We start from the raw sequence: 15,378 nt of genomic DNA on the forward strand, positions 1-15,378 counted from the left end.
TCAACACTTATTTTGTTCCTCAAGTGAATTTTGCATATGCACGCCAAACTTTCCACAAATTGTCCCAAACACCAGGTGAGACTGTGCAACAATTTTGTACATGTTTAAGGCGAGCTGCAAAGGACTGTGACTTTCAAGCTGACAATGATAACCAGATACGGGACGCTATTCTGAGTAAATGGCTTAACCAAACTTAACTTACAAATACTATCAGGCTGATCCTGTCACAATTTGTTCCCCCAGTTCAAATCACGGACAAACAGTATCCCACAGCTGTTCATGTTTTTAAACCCATTAAACTCCACAGCAGGTCCCAAAGTCAAATGATCACTGCAGTATTACTGAGAGCTGAAAAACTGTCTAAATTCTTTCATCTATAATAAAATGATCCGTGTGGCTTCTCTACCAGGTGTAACAATTAAGTTTAACATCCAGGCATCCATGAAAATGGAATTTATGACATTAGAGAGTTAGCTCACTAGCTTCCATCTAAGCATGTTCTCACTGAGGGATTTATGACACAAATTAAAATGTACAGCTCTGCTATCACTTCCAACATAAATGAAGACAGGAAAGTAAAAAGCAGTGACGTTTGTAGGGTTACTGAAGTTGGGCTAGCTGGTAAGATGTGCTACGTGAGCGCTAACGCGACAAAGCTATGTTAGCATAACATAAACAATAAAGCTGGAGGACGTTTTTCTACTCAATGAAAGTTAACGTAAGTGTTCCCAATGGTTGGGGGGAAATGCAATGGCATGGCAGGATACTGTAAATAGACAAACCGTCAGTCAGGAGAACCACAGATATAATCTGTCTGTGAAGGTTCTCAGTCATCCAGGTCATTGTAGTCATCTGACCTCAGGAATTCGCACAATAAGGTGGGGTCAGATGGCCCAGGATGTGAGGTCACATCCTGGGCCATCTGATCTCAGGAATTCGCATGATAAGGTGGGGCCAGGTTTCACAATGAGCTCACCCGAAACTCTGGCTGATTGGGACCCACACCCAGTTTCACACCTTGGCTCAGGCGATTAGAGGATCATCAGGGGGTCCTTTTGTCCCTGTGTGGGGGGAAACTCCCACTAGTTTTATATCTGGGACTCTCCACCATTTGACCTTAGAACTGAAGAAGCTTCTCGGATGAGAGGTGAAACGTCTTCAAGCAACTTAAAGAAGTCCAGACGCTTTTCTTTGCAAGCTCCTTTGACCACAGAGATAATCCATCCACAATACGAGGTTACTCATTAATATACTGCTGCATGGGAAAATCCATTATGTATTTTAGTCATGTGACCAATTAAACTAAGGTAGCGGAGGGCATTACACAGCAGTTATTTGGTTTGCTCTCAATTTTGACAGCCCTATAAACTGAGCTTTAAAATGATTAGCGGTAATAAATATACATTTACATATACATATTCCTCGGACGGTAAACTAAAAACTAATCTGTGTTGGCATTTTATTTGTTTTTCAGTTTATTTGTGAGGGAAAAGAAAACAGCCAAGTCTCCTCCTCTGATAAACCTCCATTTGAAAAAGGTTCATCTGACTCTGACTGTAAATAATTTTTCATTTGTCACCTCAGGCTTTACTCTGAAATACAGGAAGGGAAATCGTGGCTCAAATAATTACCTATGAAACCATTTCTTTATTTTTCACACCAAACTGTTTTGTAAGACAAACTTTACAGAGTTCATTGAATACAACTAATAACTTGAGCTTTCACAACAGAGCAATAAAAAAATCCAACAAATTAAAAACAGAAAATAATAAAATTAATCATTGATTAAAATCCAAAATGATGAAACTCCAGCTGGATTATTGTAATGGTACAAATCAATGTTAATTATCTCCTAATACTCATAACAACAAATCATAGTGTTCTCTTTGAGAAATGTAGTTTCTCTCATTTAATATACAATAATAATAATAATGACTCACGAGGCCTCTAATTATAAGTGTTAGCTGGTTACAGGGGTGGATCTAGAGAAATTTTCTTAGGGTGGCATAGAAATCAAATGGGGTGGCAAAATCAGAGTCTTCTTTTTGTCAAACACATACGCAGGTGGTTACATATGGTTAAAATGAGTCAAATGCAGTAAGTACACACGTTTTTCATATAAATATAGTCTGTAACTCAATTATTGTCTGTAGCCCACATAATTAAACACTTTAGTTACATAAAACAAGTGAGTTTTGATTGTATGTACTGTACAGCCTGTATAATAAATACATATGTAGCCCAATAAGTATAAAATCCAGAAAGCTACACAACATGGGGCGGTTGCTTTACAAACACAGGTCTAACTTAAGTTTCACTGTTTTTTGTTAGAAAACAATCACATTGTTACAGCTTAAACCGTCATGAACAAAAATTTAAACCTAATTTTTCATGATTTGTTGGATGAACCCACTGAGGTCTGAAATACAACCGGCCATGTTTGACTCCTTTTGAGTTTACGTTTGTATTTCACCCTCAAATTGTTTTATTTTATTTCCCCCGTTGCCTTGTTTGGTGTCATTCTTTTCAGCTCAACTGAATTTAGTTGTTTTTTTCACTGACATACTGCAATAGTATTAGTGATCTGAAATCACACAAAGAACTTAAAATCCTAGTAGTATTTTTTACTGTAAAAAAAAACAAAACAAAAAAAAACAGACATGTTGAGTAAATTTTCATAACTTGAAATGCAAATGTAAATTGTACATATTGTAAACATATACAACTATCTATCTAAAAATGCAGCCAATACACTTGCCGGTTTTTTTTTTCATTTTGTACAACCATTTAAAAGTATTACTAAAACTAAAATGAGAGAACAATCAGGTGTTGCACTAAGATGCCCCACAAATGATGTGTGCCAGTTAAAAAAAAAGTTTTTCCACCAAGAGACAGGAGAACAGCACAGGGACAAACCTGCAGGCCTGACAACAGGAGGTGTATCACTCCGCTGGTTTTCTCCTTAGTGGCAGTGTTTACATTGCAAATGTGCCTTTGTGACATTCATTAGTGCCCTCACTGACACACAAAACAAAACGACTACACAACAAACTAACTACACAAGACAACACAACACACTAACTATACACTCCACACTAAACGTCACAAATCTCCCACATCTAAAAACTCTCTCTCTCTCTCTCTCTCTCTCTCTCTCTCACTCTGTCTCGCTGCCGTTGCTCCCAAAACTCTCCCTCTTCCTAAACAACCAAATCCTACGTGTTGCCTTTTTTTTTTTTAAATTGGTCGACATGGTACATTTTTCCCCCGATAGGAAACAGGTGGCTTTTTTTCCCCCCTTTCTTTACTGTTTTCGCGCAGTCTTTAGAAAACGCTTAAAAAACACACACATAAAAATGTGACGACAGTGTTTAGAAAAAAAGCGTGGCTGATATATATGATCATAACTCTGGATTTACTGGCCTGTAATTAAAATTAAAAAACTTTGAAGTCCGAACTTTCAATATGGGCTGAAATAGAGACTCAGCGTGGCTGCAGCTTGTTGCTGTGTCAGCTTACATCAGTCATGTGATTTGGAGGTGCAGCGTGTCCGTGGACCACAGAGGGTTAATAACACTCACCTTGCTTCCATTTCCAGAGTGTAACAACCGACCACCTGTGTGAAATCTGAAATTCCCATGGTGTTATTCAAACTGTGCTCCGACACAATCATAAGCATCGCTGGCTACTGAAAACAAGAAAAAAGCCGGTCCTGCTGTGGGCTGAACCATTTGTTACTGGTGAAGGGGGGGTAACACTATAGAATATATTCAGTTTTAGCATTTATATTCACTGTTGACAGTAACTACGCTTAAAGTGTTAATGCTATCTTATTTTAATAAACAACACTGTCATATGCAAAACTGGGGTAGCACTTGGGGTGGCAAGGGATCATTTTAGGGTGGCACTTGCCACCCCATGCCACCCTTCTAGATCCGCCCCTGGCTGGTTATCAAAAAAAGCAAATACTGCACAAATTAAATCTTTAAATATGTATTAAACTTACGGGCGAGGACTGCTGCAGTATCAGTTCTGTATAACAGATACCATTGCTACATAAAAATTAAAGTACTAAATTCTACTAACGTCTTGATGCATTCTCAATCATCCAGGAAAGTAAATCTCCAAAAGTTGATTCTGTTCATCTGGACGTAGCGTTTTGTGGGAGAAACGTTTCGTCACTCATCCAAGTGACGTCTTCAGTCTCAGCTGACTGCAGGTTTCCCCAACCTTATAAACAGTACATTTAAATAATGACTGAAAACAGCCCACTGAAGGAAAAATGGGCTGGGAGGTCAGTTCCTTAATCTTAATTATGCAAATTCTCATGACCATTGATCAACAACCACTGACCAAAACCCACTGATCAATGGCCATGAGTACCATTCACAGAGAGTTGGGGAATGGCTGCAATCATAGCGTTGTAAGATGGTGAAAGATGTACCCTTAGGCCCCCTCCTCGATTCAGAGATGGTCGTTCCATTTTCACGTATATCCCTATTCTCTGAGAATGGTACTCATGGCCATTGATCAGTGGTTGTAAGAAAAGGAAAAAATCTTGGCGTAGATATCTATACTTGCAGATTCATAAATTTAACATCCAGGATTATTCACTGTCTCTTCAGATCCATTGTGATCCAGTGATTTCAGTCCTGCATGATCACGCTGATGTTTGCACAGAGCAGAAAATGAAGTGAATGTTTTTGCACATTAGTAAGAGTAAAACTATTTACAGCGTGGGATCGTTCATGTTTGGAGTATGAACTGAGATTCTTGAAGCTGCTTTTTAACCCCACTGTGACAGAATTCATGTCTTTTTAATTCACTTGATGTGGGGAAGCTTTTCCCACATTCTTTGCAGTAGCTCATTTTGTCACCACTCTGTGTACGTTGATGTCGTTTTACACTCCATTGCTGACTGAAACGCTTTCCCACCACCACAGTGACGACAGGGTGGAGAACTGGATCCATCTGTGTCGCTCTGCTTCTAAACAAAGACACACAGACAGTGAAGGTCAGGCAATTCCTTCAACATTTTTATCCCGAATATTGCCTGAAATAAAGAGCATTTCTGCAAACATCCACATTTTACTGTTTACATTATAACGCTCAGCTTACTGGGCGAAAATGACTTCATTTCTAGGTAATCTACTTAATGGGAAGATTGGTGGTTAAACCCCTGGATGTTCTACTCTGCATGCCACAAGATACTGACCCCAAGCTGCTCTCCGATGCATCCATTGGATTGTGAATGTCAGACAGAGAGAAAGGGGAGGAGCTTTTAAAACTTTACTTTTTCCAACAAGTTTCAGGAGATTTGTATCCGATTTGACTCAATATTCTGTCCATAAAGTTTTCATGTCTAATTTAGCTTTGAAATTAACCCTCTCAGGCTCAAATTAAACTTTTTGTTGCTAATGCACAACCAAGTCCTGCAGTGGTACTTCTGTGTAAAAAAAACTCATAAAATATGTATGTGGGGTAATCAGGTTGTTAGTTTTTAACTGTTGCAAATCGGCAACGGCTGCCTTGAGAGGGTTAAACTTCATTCACGTAATACTTCAAAATAGCGGCAACAGTACAAATACAAATACATACCTCACAGTAACTGCACTTATAGTCTCTTTCTGGTGTGGATCTGACGGTGAAATCTCAGGAAACGTGGCTCTTTAAAAGCCTTTTCACACAGGTCACATTTATAAGGTCTCTCCTCAGTGTGGGTAAGTTTGTGGCGTTGCAAGTGTGGATATGTTGTAAACAGTTTGCCACACAGATCACAGGAGTAAACATCATGTCTGGTGTGAATCCGTACGTGAATATTGCGGTAACCTAGCGTCCTGAAAGTTTTTCCACAAATGCCACAGCTGTACGCCTTAATTCCAGAGTGAGTAACTTGATGATGTCGTAAGGTGCTACTGAAAGCAAAAGCTTTACCACACTGATCACAGCTGTACGCCTTGATTCCAGAGTGAGTAACTTGATGATGTCTTAAGGTGCTACTGCAACTAAAAGCTTTACCACACAACTCACAACTGTATGGTTTAACTCCACTGTGGATGACTTGGTGTCTTTTTAAGTTTCCAGCCTGGGTAAAAGACTTTCCACACAACTCACACATGTACGATTTAACTCCACTGTGGATGAGTTGGTGTTTTTTCAAGTTTCCAGGATCATTAAAAGACTTTCCACACAAGTCGCAGCTGTATGCTTTAAATCCAGAGTGAGTAACTTGATGACGTTGTAAGTGGCTACTGCAAGAAAAAGTTTTTCCACACTGATCACAGTTGTACGCCTTGATTCCAGAGTGGGTAAATTGATGACGTTGTAAGCGGCCACTACAAGCAAAAGTTTTTCCACACTGATCACAGTTGTACGCCTTAATTCCAAAGTGAGCAACTTGATGACGCTGTAAGTTACCACTGCAAGTAAAAGCTTTACCACACAACTCACAGCTGTACGCTTTCTCTTCACTGTGGATGAGTTTGTGTGTTTTTAACCTTCCAGGATGGGTATAAGACTTTCCACACAACTCACAGCTGTATGGTTTAACTCCACTGTGAATGACTTGGTGTGATTTTAGGTGTCCTTGCTGGGTAAAATTCTTCCCACACAAGTCACATCTGTACGGTTTATCTCCACTGTGGACCAGTTGGTGTGCTTTAAAGTTTCCAAGATGGGTAAAATTCTTCCCACACTCATCACAGCTGTATTTTTTCTCTCCCTTTATTCTGTGAGGTTTGTCGGCCTCCTGAGAGCGCTGACTTCTCGCTCCGTGTTGGTCCTGCAGTGACTGAGATACAAACAGAGGCAGTGAGTGAAATGCAGTCATGGACTAAACTGAAACTGCCTCCATTAGTGGGATCCAAGATGTCAACAAACACATTGTAGGTGGATTACTTGGTGTGTTTTTAAGCTTGTCCAATCTGGACAGAATCAACTTTTTGGAGACACTGTAGGTGTGCTGTGCCCCAGTCTAGGGGTACAGGACCTGTCATGTGCAAGACTGATTACTTGGGGTCGAAACCTTTGTGATACAACTACCTGTTGAAATACATTCCACCCAAGATCACTTGATGAGGGAGGGTGCCATTTACGCATTAACACGTTGTTGCCAATGCTGTAAACATGGGGGTTTGCTCGTTGGAATTTACAGCAAGTAAACATTTGGCCAGAGTTGGATCATTCTGTTGCACATGGACAAAATCTGCTTTACTTGCCTCAATAGACAGGTCAGGTGTAGCAGGTAGCAGGCTATCAGACACACATTTTTCTTCTTTTTCCACAGGTGGCTCAGCTTTCACAGGATCATCTTCAGAACACAGGAAAGAGTCAGACAAATCAACATCACTGTATCTGCGCTTATACACACATGTGACGACACAGGCAGGGAAAACAGAGGGCAGACTGCCAGCAGCAGATTCAGAAACAAAAACCAAATCATCGATGGGGTTTTCAATTACCTCGGAGATTGGGAAAATCTTTCCATTTGCTAGATCATTCCCCAGAATAATAGTAACTGCCTGTACGTGCAAGCGAGGGCGCACCCCAATTGCTACCGGGCCCGAAACGAGAGGTGACTGTAGGAAAACGCTGTGTAGCGGAGCCCGTGACACACACATACATCTCCACTCCCCACACGAGAGCATCAGCACCACAAAACGAGTTACTAGAAAAAGGCAACGCGCTATCCAAAATGAGAGACTTGGTAGCCCCAGTGTCACACAAAATCACAATCAGCACACGATCCTCCTCTTTTCCAGTAGGTGAGGCGAACGCTTTTGAAAAGAAAGGTCCGGAGGATCCGACGGGATTAGGCATAGAGACCAACCGACTCAAACCTGGAGAAAACCAACACTCTTTGGCTTTCTCCAGGTTTGAGTTTGCTCTTAGGGACGAAGTGATAGACAATTAGCAATGACATGGCTGGTGTCATGGCAATAAAAGCATTCACGAACATTCATGGGAACTGGATCAGGGTGTGTTTGATGTGCAGGAGAAACCCTTAAGCTCCTCGCAGGCGCAGACAACGGAGTATATTCACACAGCTGAAAATGTAGCGCAATGGGTCAACAGAAACTCATCTGCGAGAACAGCAGCTGAATCCACCTTTTGCTCATTGAGGTACATAACAACATTTTTTGGAAGACACGTTTTGAATTCTTCCAACAGAACCAATTGTCTTAGCTAAGTAAAATCCTTCACTTTACTTGCACCTAACTACTTATCAAACTTATCTACATGTGTTTGGTTGGCAGATTTTTCGCAGGACCGAAACATTTGGCAACATGCCTCATGAACTAACTCAGAAAACACTAAAATAGTGGATTTCACAATTTCACAATCCCGACTGTGATCAATGGATAAGCTCGTGCACACTTCTTGTGCTTTCCCCACCAATTTGCACTGCAACAACAAACTCCACACGTCCTTGGGCCATTTTAAAGTGGTTGCGATGCGTTCAAAGGCATTAAAGTAAGAGTCAACCTTACTTTCTCTGAAAGGTGGCACTAAGGCAATTTGCTTTCTTGCATCAAACTGGTCAGAGGAGAATCAGTCAAGTTTTACTCACATTTTTACTCAATGGGGTAGAGGTAACATTGCTCCATAGGCCTTATTCGGAGATGCAGTAGCTCAACTTCTTTGGCTTTAGCCTAAAGCTCCACCTCTTTCAGGCAAAGGGCAAGCTTAAGATCATCCGTAATCAATTCTGGTAATTGTCTGGCCAGGATAATGTTTGGGACTTGAACGGCAGCAGGAGCCTCCATCCACCACCAAACCTCCAGACGCATCAACCGGTCGAAGTTTCACCTTCGCAATTACCCCTTTTTCCACCATCTGCTCTGCCAGACACTGCTTAATTTCTGCTTTTTTGGATTCAAGAGGACACCAACATTAAAAAATTTGCCACCAACAACAAATCTGCCTTGGTGCATCGATCCAACTTAGCCATGGTGGGTTGATGTGCAAAATAACACACATCAAAGTAATTACAGCTAGTTTACCCATTACACCACAAGAAAGCTGCCAACCAAAAGCTGAAGGAAACCTACAAGACACAATGAGCAAAAAAAAAAAGGCAAACAAAAAGAGCGTACAAGCCCCACTTTATTTTCAGCCCCAGTCTAAGGATACGCTTAAAGTCCACTGTGGATGAACTGGTATCTTTTTAAGCCTCCAGCCTGGGTAAAAGACTTTACAAAAAACTCACCTATGTACACTTTAACTCCACTGTGGATGAGTTGGTGTTTTTTCAAGTCTGCAGGATCGTTAAAAGACTTTCCACACAAGTCGCAGCTGTACGGTTTAAATCCAGAGTGAGTGACTTGGTGACGTTGTAAGGTGCTACTCCGAGCAAAAGCTTTACCGCATTGACCACAGCTGTACGCCTTGATTCCAGAGTGGATGAGTTGATGACGCTGTAAGTTACCACTGCAAGTAAAAGCTTTACCACACAACTCACAACTGTATGGTTTAACTCCACTGTGGATGACTTGGTGTGTTTTTAAGCTTGCAGAGTGGGTAAAAGACTTTCCACATAACTCACAGCTGTATGGTTTAACTCCACCGTGGATGACTTGGTGTGTTTTTAAGCTTGCAGGGTGGGTAAAAGACTTTCCACACAACTCACAGCTGTATGGTTTAACTCCACTGTGGATGCGCTGGTGTGATTTTAGGTGTCCTTTCTGGGTAAAACGTTTTCCACACAAGTCACATCTGTACGGTTTATCTCCACTGTGGACGAGTTGGTGTGCTTTAAAGTTTCCAAGATGGGTAAAATTCTTCCCACACTCATCACAGCTGTATTTTTTCTCTCCCTTTCTTCTGTGAGGTTTGTCGGCCTCCTGAGAGCGCTGACTTCTCACTCCGTGTTGGTCCTGCAGTGACAGAGATACAAACAGAGGCAGTGAGTGAAATGCAGTCGTGGACTAAACTGAAACTGCCTCCATTAGTGGGATCCAAGATGTCAACAAACACATTGTAGGTGGATGTTGGTGTGTTTTTAAGCTTGTCCAATCTGGACAGAATCGACTTTTTGGAGACATTGTAGGTGTTCTGTGCCTCAGTCTAGGGGTACAGGACCATAACATAAGGGTAAGAAAGGAAGTGACCCTGCCCGAATCCCCCAAATCATACCTAGAAGCCAATCTTTGAAGTGAACGGTGGTTTATTTGTGTCTACACTGTCCATTTACAAGTGAACTAATTTACACACTATATACAAAAACTCAGTAAATCTCAGGAGCCACACATGGGTAACACAAGGTTTGGAAGCCAGGGTCAGGTCTGCTGCTGTCAGGCGCTGCCGCCGACAACTGCTGGTGTAGCATCTTTTAAAAACAGCCACATGATCAGGGGATCAATCAGCCGCCACCAGCTCTCCAATCAGGAAGGACCTGTAGATTCTTAAAGACATAGAACACCACAAAATATACAGCTGGCCAGGGCCGTAACACCGCCCTTCCCAAGACAAAACATCTCCCCTACAGATGTTTGGCACTCAGGAGTGGAGAAAACCACTTGACAGTACATCTGCTGTCACATTGTCAGTTCCTTTTTTGTGATGGATCTCCAAATTAAAATCCTTTACTAGGAGTTACCATCTCATGAGCCTCTAGTTGGAATTGTGTATTCTAGTCAAAAACACAAAGGGCTTGTGATCGGTGTAGACAAAGACAGGCGATGAACTGCAACCTATATATGTTTTAGCGCCAAAATGTGGTAGTGCAAGCAACAGGGAAAGAGCATCTTTATCTATGGTACTGTAATTTTGCTGGTGAATGTTGAATTTCCTTTAAAAGTAACCGATTGGATGATCAACACCCTGCTCATCCTTCTGCAACAGCACCTCACCTGCACAGCTGGCGCGGGCATCCACCTGTAGTTTGAAAGGACGCATAAAATCAAGAGTGGCAAAGACTGGTATTCTGAGCTTTGGCAGACTGAAAAGGTTTCTGGCATGTGGATGACCACACTAATGGTTTTGACACACCAGTGAGACTGGTGAGAGGTGCAACTACATCAGCAAACTTTTTGCAGAAATCACGATAGTAGCCAGCCATTCCGAGGTCCCGGCGAATCTCACATCTAGTGCGAGGCACACGGAAATGTAGGACAGCCTGAATTTTGGCCAGGAGGGGGCGCACCGGACCCACCTGCTTCACTAGATAAGCCACTGTGGCTTATCTAGTGAAGGTGTTGGAATGTGGCAGGGGCATTTCGAATGGCAAAAGGCATGACGATATATATTGGAGAAAGTGATTGGGAGTGACGAAGGCGGAACTGATGCATGTGGAGTGAGGGGAACTTGCCAATAACCCTTTAATAAATCAAGTGACAAACTTTGCAGAGCAAACCCTATCAACACAATCTTCCATTCGGGGGAGAGGATAGGAGTCCGGTTTGGTCAGATTTTTGAAAATCTGTACAAAAACATGGGGTTTTGTCTTCCTTCGGCATGAGAAGGCACTCCATGTACTAGAACTCGGGACAGCTAGACCATTTTTAGCAAACTCACTATTTTTGCAGTCTGAAATATTGAAAATTGACGATATAGTGAAATTCCAAACAGCACAAATTATATTCAAAGCAAAAAATAAAGAACTGCCAGGTAATATTCAGAGTATGTTTTTTTGAAAGAAGGAAGTTATAATTTAAGGGGTTTTTGTAACTTCAAAACAATGAAGGTACATACTACAAGAAAAGGCTTTTGTGTTTCTGTTCATGGAGTGAAACTATGGAACAAACTGAATATGGAATTAAAGCAACGTCCAAACATAAAACTGTTCAAAAAGAGTTATAAAAATATGATCTTCTCGATCTATAAAGAAAAGGAAAATATTTAAATTAAGTGAATGTCTCTATTTAAAAACAAACAAACAAACAAAAAATTCATGATGTGATATTATAGTATATAGTATATCAGAAATCTGTTCACTATTTTTATTACAAATTATATCAGTAAGGAAGCTGACTAAATATTCACTGATAATTTATGGCAAAGGGGTGGGATTAAATAAGTGTATACTTCTTCCCACTCCCTTTCAACATGTAAATTAATCAGAATGTTTTTTGTATGTAATTTGTATAGTATTTTTTTTCTCTCTTATTTCTTTTCTAAATGTACTTGTATATTGTTCACATGTTGAAATAAATTATCAATCAATCAATCAATCAATCAATCAAAAGTAGGAAACTTCTTGCTGAAAAACTGCGCATTTGGTAGGTGTTGAGGAACATATATGTTTTCTTAGTGCTTATTTGATTATTTTGTTTATGTATTTTAATAACAGGCCAGCTTTGACTCACAAACCAATTGCTTAGCCAGACTGAAATACTGTGCAAAAACAGGAAACTGTGAAGAACAGGAAGTACAGAAAAGCGGAACTAAGCAACGCAAACACACAGATCAAGTAGGGTTACTAAAATAACATGAGGAGCGAGGATGCAGACAGTTTTGCAGCTATAGGGTAGACATATAGTATTGAAATAGATCAAGGGACGGTTTAGTAGGGGAGGAGCAAGCGGATTATAACATAGGTGATATGCTTGTAATGTTTTAGATCTGCAGAGGGTTTAGCCTGGTGCACATCCCTTTCCGGAAAGTAATGATTCAATAAAATAATTATAAATACTTTGGCAAGTGAGTCGTGTTCTCTCTGTCCAGTAAAAGAATAAAAAGAAAAAGATTTAATAGTTCGGTTCACACGATAAGTGTGTTGTTTGTTCGGAGGATGGTCACCTACATCTACGTCATGTTCATGACAGTGGTGCGAGATGGAGTGTCAGCAATCAGGGATGGGTGATTTTTGATCAGAGAGCACAAATCATTCTGGGCAGCGTCATCCAAATGTTTTAGGTGGTATTTTAAATTCACTAATATTTTCTGAGTCGGGAGCAACCCTTAGCACAAATGAAAACTAAGTCATCACTTTCTGGATTATACTCAGATGGGGCCGCTGACACAACTACAGGCAAGGCTGATGGTGCAGCAGGGGACGAAGAGGGGTTTACACCTGCCTCGCGAAAAAAATAAGGCTTCATCAGGTTGACGAGATGAAGTCACATGACGCTTTCTTCTACAGTCTCTGTAAAGCACTTTGAATCACCTTGTTGTTGAATTGTGCTATACAAATAAACTTGCCTTGCCTTGCCTTACAGTCTGGGGTGCCTATAACAGAATCTGTGTCACAGAACTTTGTCTGGAGAGAAGATCTCTTTGAGCAGCCACGGGGACACGCACTGTGTGTTCAAACACTAGATCTGCGGGACTGAAACCTATGGACTCCTGCGCACGCTCTCTCACCAATAGAAGGAGAAGAGGCAGACCCTCATCCCACTCTCTTCCTGACTCGAGGCAGAACTTTCTCATCATAGCTTTTAATGTTTTAATGGAAACGCTTGAGCACGCCCTGTGATTCGGGATGATACACACTGGATTTTTAATGCTTTATGCCAAGCGATTTCATGAGCTGAGTGAAAATCTTGGATATGAAGTAAATGGTAAATGGCCTGTATTTATATAGCGCTTTTCTAGTCCCTAAGGACCCCAAAGCGCTTTACATATCCAGTCATCCACCCATTCACGCACACATTCACACACTGGTGATTAGGGATGGGTACCGGTGTCCGGTGCCATGATGGCACCGGTTCTGACATAAACGGTAGTAACCAGACCGAAAAGCAGCGCACATTTCGGTGCGTTATTTCAGTGCTTTTTTTTTCCTGAGCTGTGATACACTTCTAGCCAATCATTTTACGTTTCCCAGGATAGTAGGCGGGTCCAGGTACGTACGTTCAGTTAGAGCAGAGCTACAGATTAAAAATGTCCAAGGCGAAGCGGTCAATAGTCTGGCTGTACTTCACAGCAAAAGATGCAAACTCAGCAGCAACAAGTGCTTTAAGCTGATACTGTGATATTGTCAAAGGAGGTAACACCTCGTATCCGATGAAACACCTGGAGACGCATAGCGGGTTTTTTTAAAAGCAGAGAAATGCGCCGTATTTGATAGCTTGCTGCGAGACCTCACACTGTGCACGTTGGGTGGGTTGCCAGTTATCGGACCGGAGCAACATCCCCCAAAAACCCGAAGAATAGAGTCCTGGCCCCTAGCCCTGCCAGTGTAGCCAACAGGCTTCAGTTCATCTCAGAATGGTTAAAACATACCTTCTTAGTTGAGCCCTGGCTAGATGTTGAACAGGCACTATGCAAGGATCTAGAGATTTCAGACCTACCATTTATTAGCTCAAACATCAAAAGACATGAATGCTTTAAAAGTATCAACATCAGCTTTTCTCTGACAGCATGGTGGGAGTTTCTAAAAATAACGGAGTCTTCATTAATCCCATGCAAACGTACACCTATCTGGAATAACCCTGACATATTACAAAACAATAATATGATTAATTTCCCAGAATGGAGTTGTAGAGGAATTAAATACTTAGAACATATATTAGAGGGAACAGAATTTATTCCATTTGACAGACTAGTTGCACAATATGGGATCAACAAGACAAGATTTTTAGAATATCAACAAATTAAATCCATAGTAAAAAAGAAATTTAACCTCAGTCAAGTTGAATTACAAACACCACTAAGTGCGGCACATTTTCTTACTCTTAAATCCCCCAAATTATTATCTAAAATATACAGAACACTTTCTAAATTAGATGAATCAATATCCCTTCCTATTGCAAAGTGGGAAGCAGATTTATCAGTCAGCTTAGACCAAAACTTCTGGTCTCAGATTTGCTTAAAAACCTTTAAATTAATTAAAAATCCCAGTCTGCAATTAATACAATACAAAATACTACATAGAGTGCACTATACAGGTCATCGGATGTTCAAGATGGGCTTTACATCTTCCAACAACTGCTCACACTGTCAAGGCAATACACCAGACAATTACATCCACGCTCTTTGGTTCTGTCCACCAGTGCAAAAGTTTTGGCGCGAGATATGTGAAGACTTATCAAAGTGTCTGAAATGTAACATTCCAACTTCCCCCTTAGTGTGTTTGTTGGGCAGCTTAGATAATGTCACTTCAGAAAAGAATATAGCCCATATGATTTTCACTGCCCTATGCATAGCCAAGAAAACAGTCCTCATGAACTGGAAAAATAAAAATAATCTTAATTCTAACCAATATAGAAATTATCTATTAGATTACATTAGTCTTGATACAGCCTCTGCCACCACATCAGATCAATTGCTCTGGACTCCTTTTATCAGCTCCATCACCTAGTGGGGGTGGGGGGTCATAGTTTGGTCCCGCCTTCACTGTTGTGATTGGTGTGGGGGTAGGGACAGGCTTAGGGCGTCGGGGGGTTCCCCGGAGGCATCTTCCTTGGGGGGCTCAACCCGGGGTAGCGGTCATGTCCG

General features: G+C 41.1%; 2 protein-coding genes across 4 annotated transcripts in view; both read right to left on the reverse strand.

Moving 5' to 3' along the window:
- Positions 1-3,151: 3,151 nt before the first annotated feature.
- Positions 3,152-15,378, reverse strand: part of LOC146702343 (uncharacterized) — a 44,597-nt gene continuing 32,370 nt past the window's right edge. For 2 of the 3 annotated variants that reach the window (XM_085468824.1, XM_085468825.1), the window contains exons 3-4: positions 5,599-6,781; positions 3,152-4,987 (exon numbers count right to left, since the gene is read on the reverse strand). In XM_085468824.1, coding sequence (XP_085324950.1) covers positions 5,615-6,781 — 1,167 coding nt within the window. In that variant the 3' untranslated portion in view covers positions 3,152-4,987; positions 5,599-5,614. Of the gene's footprint in view, positions 4,988-5,598; positions 6,830-15,378 lie in introns of those variants that run through there. The other variant, XM_085468822.1, reaches the window with a different exon arrangement.
- On the reverse strand, positions 7,098-13,368 carry LOC146702344 (uncharacterized). The gene is made up of 3 exons (XM_085469268.1): positions 13,303-13,368; positions 9,209-9,926; positions 7,098-7,309 (listed from the first exon to the last, which is right to left on the reverse strand). Exons 1-3 carry the CDS (start codon positions 13,366-13,368, stop codon positions 7,098-7,100), a joined length of 996 nt encoding a protein of 331 aa, XP_085325394.1.

This window comes from Copadichromis virginalis, linkage group LG9 (genome assembly GCF_057382275.1).
Source record: "Copadichromis virginalis isolate Kocher_CV1m ecotype Utaka linkage group LG9, C_Virginalis_male_GT1.1, whole genome shotgun sequence".
Taxonomy (NCBI): Eukaryota; Metazoa; Chordata; class Actinopteri; order Cichliformes; family Cichlidae; genus Copadichromis; species Copadichromis virginalis.

Bases quoted from the DNA above. Each gene is read 5' to 3' on its own strand.
- LOC146702344 (XM_085469268.1), bottom strand. From the start codon at position 13,368: ATGAGAAAGTTCTGCCTCGAGTCAGGAAGAGAGTGGGATGAGGGTCTG. The intron at 9,927-13,302 runs GTGAGAGAGCGT...GTTTCAGTTTAG, and splicing joins TGCCTCTTCTCCTTCTATTG to TCCACGACTGCATTTCACTC. The intron at 7,310-9,208 runs GTGAGTTTTTTG...TGTGTTCTGAAG, and splicing joins TGGAGTTAAAGTGTACATAG to ATGATCCTGTGAAAGCTGAG.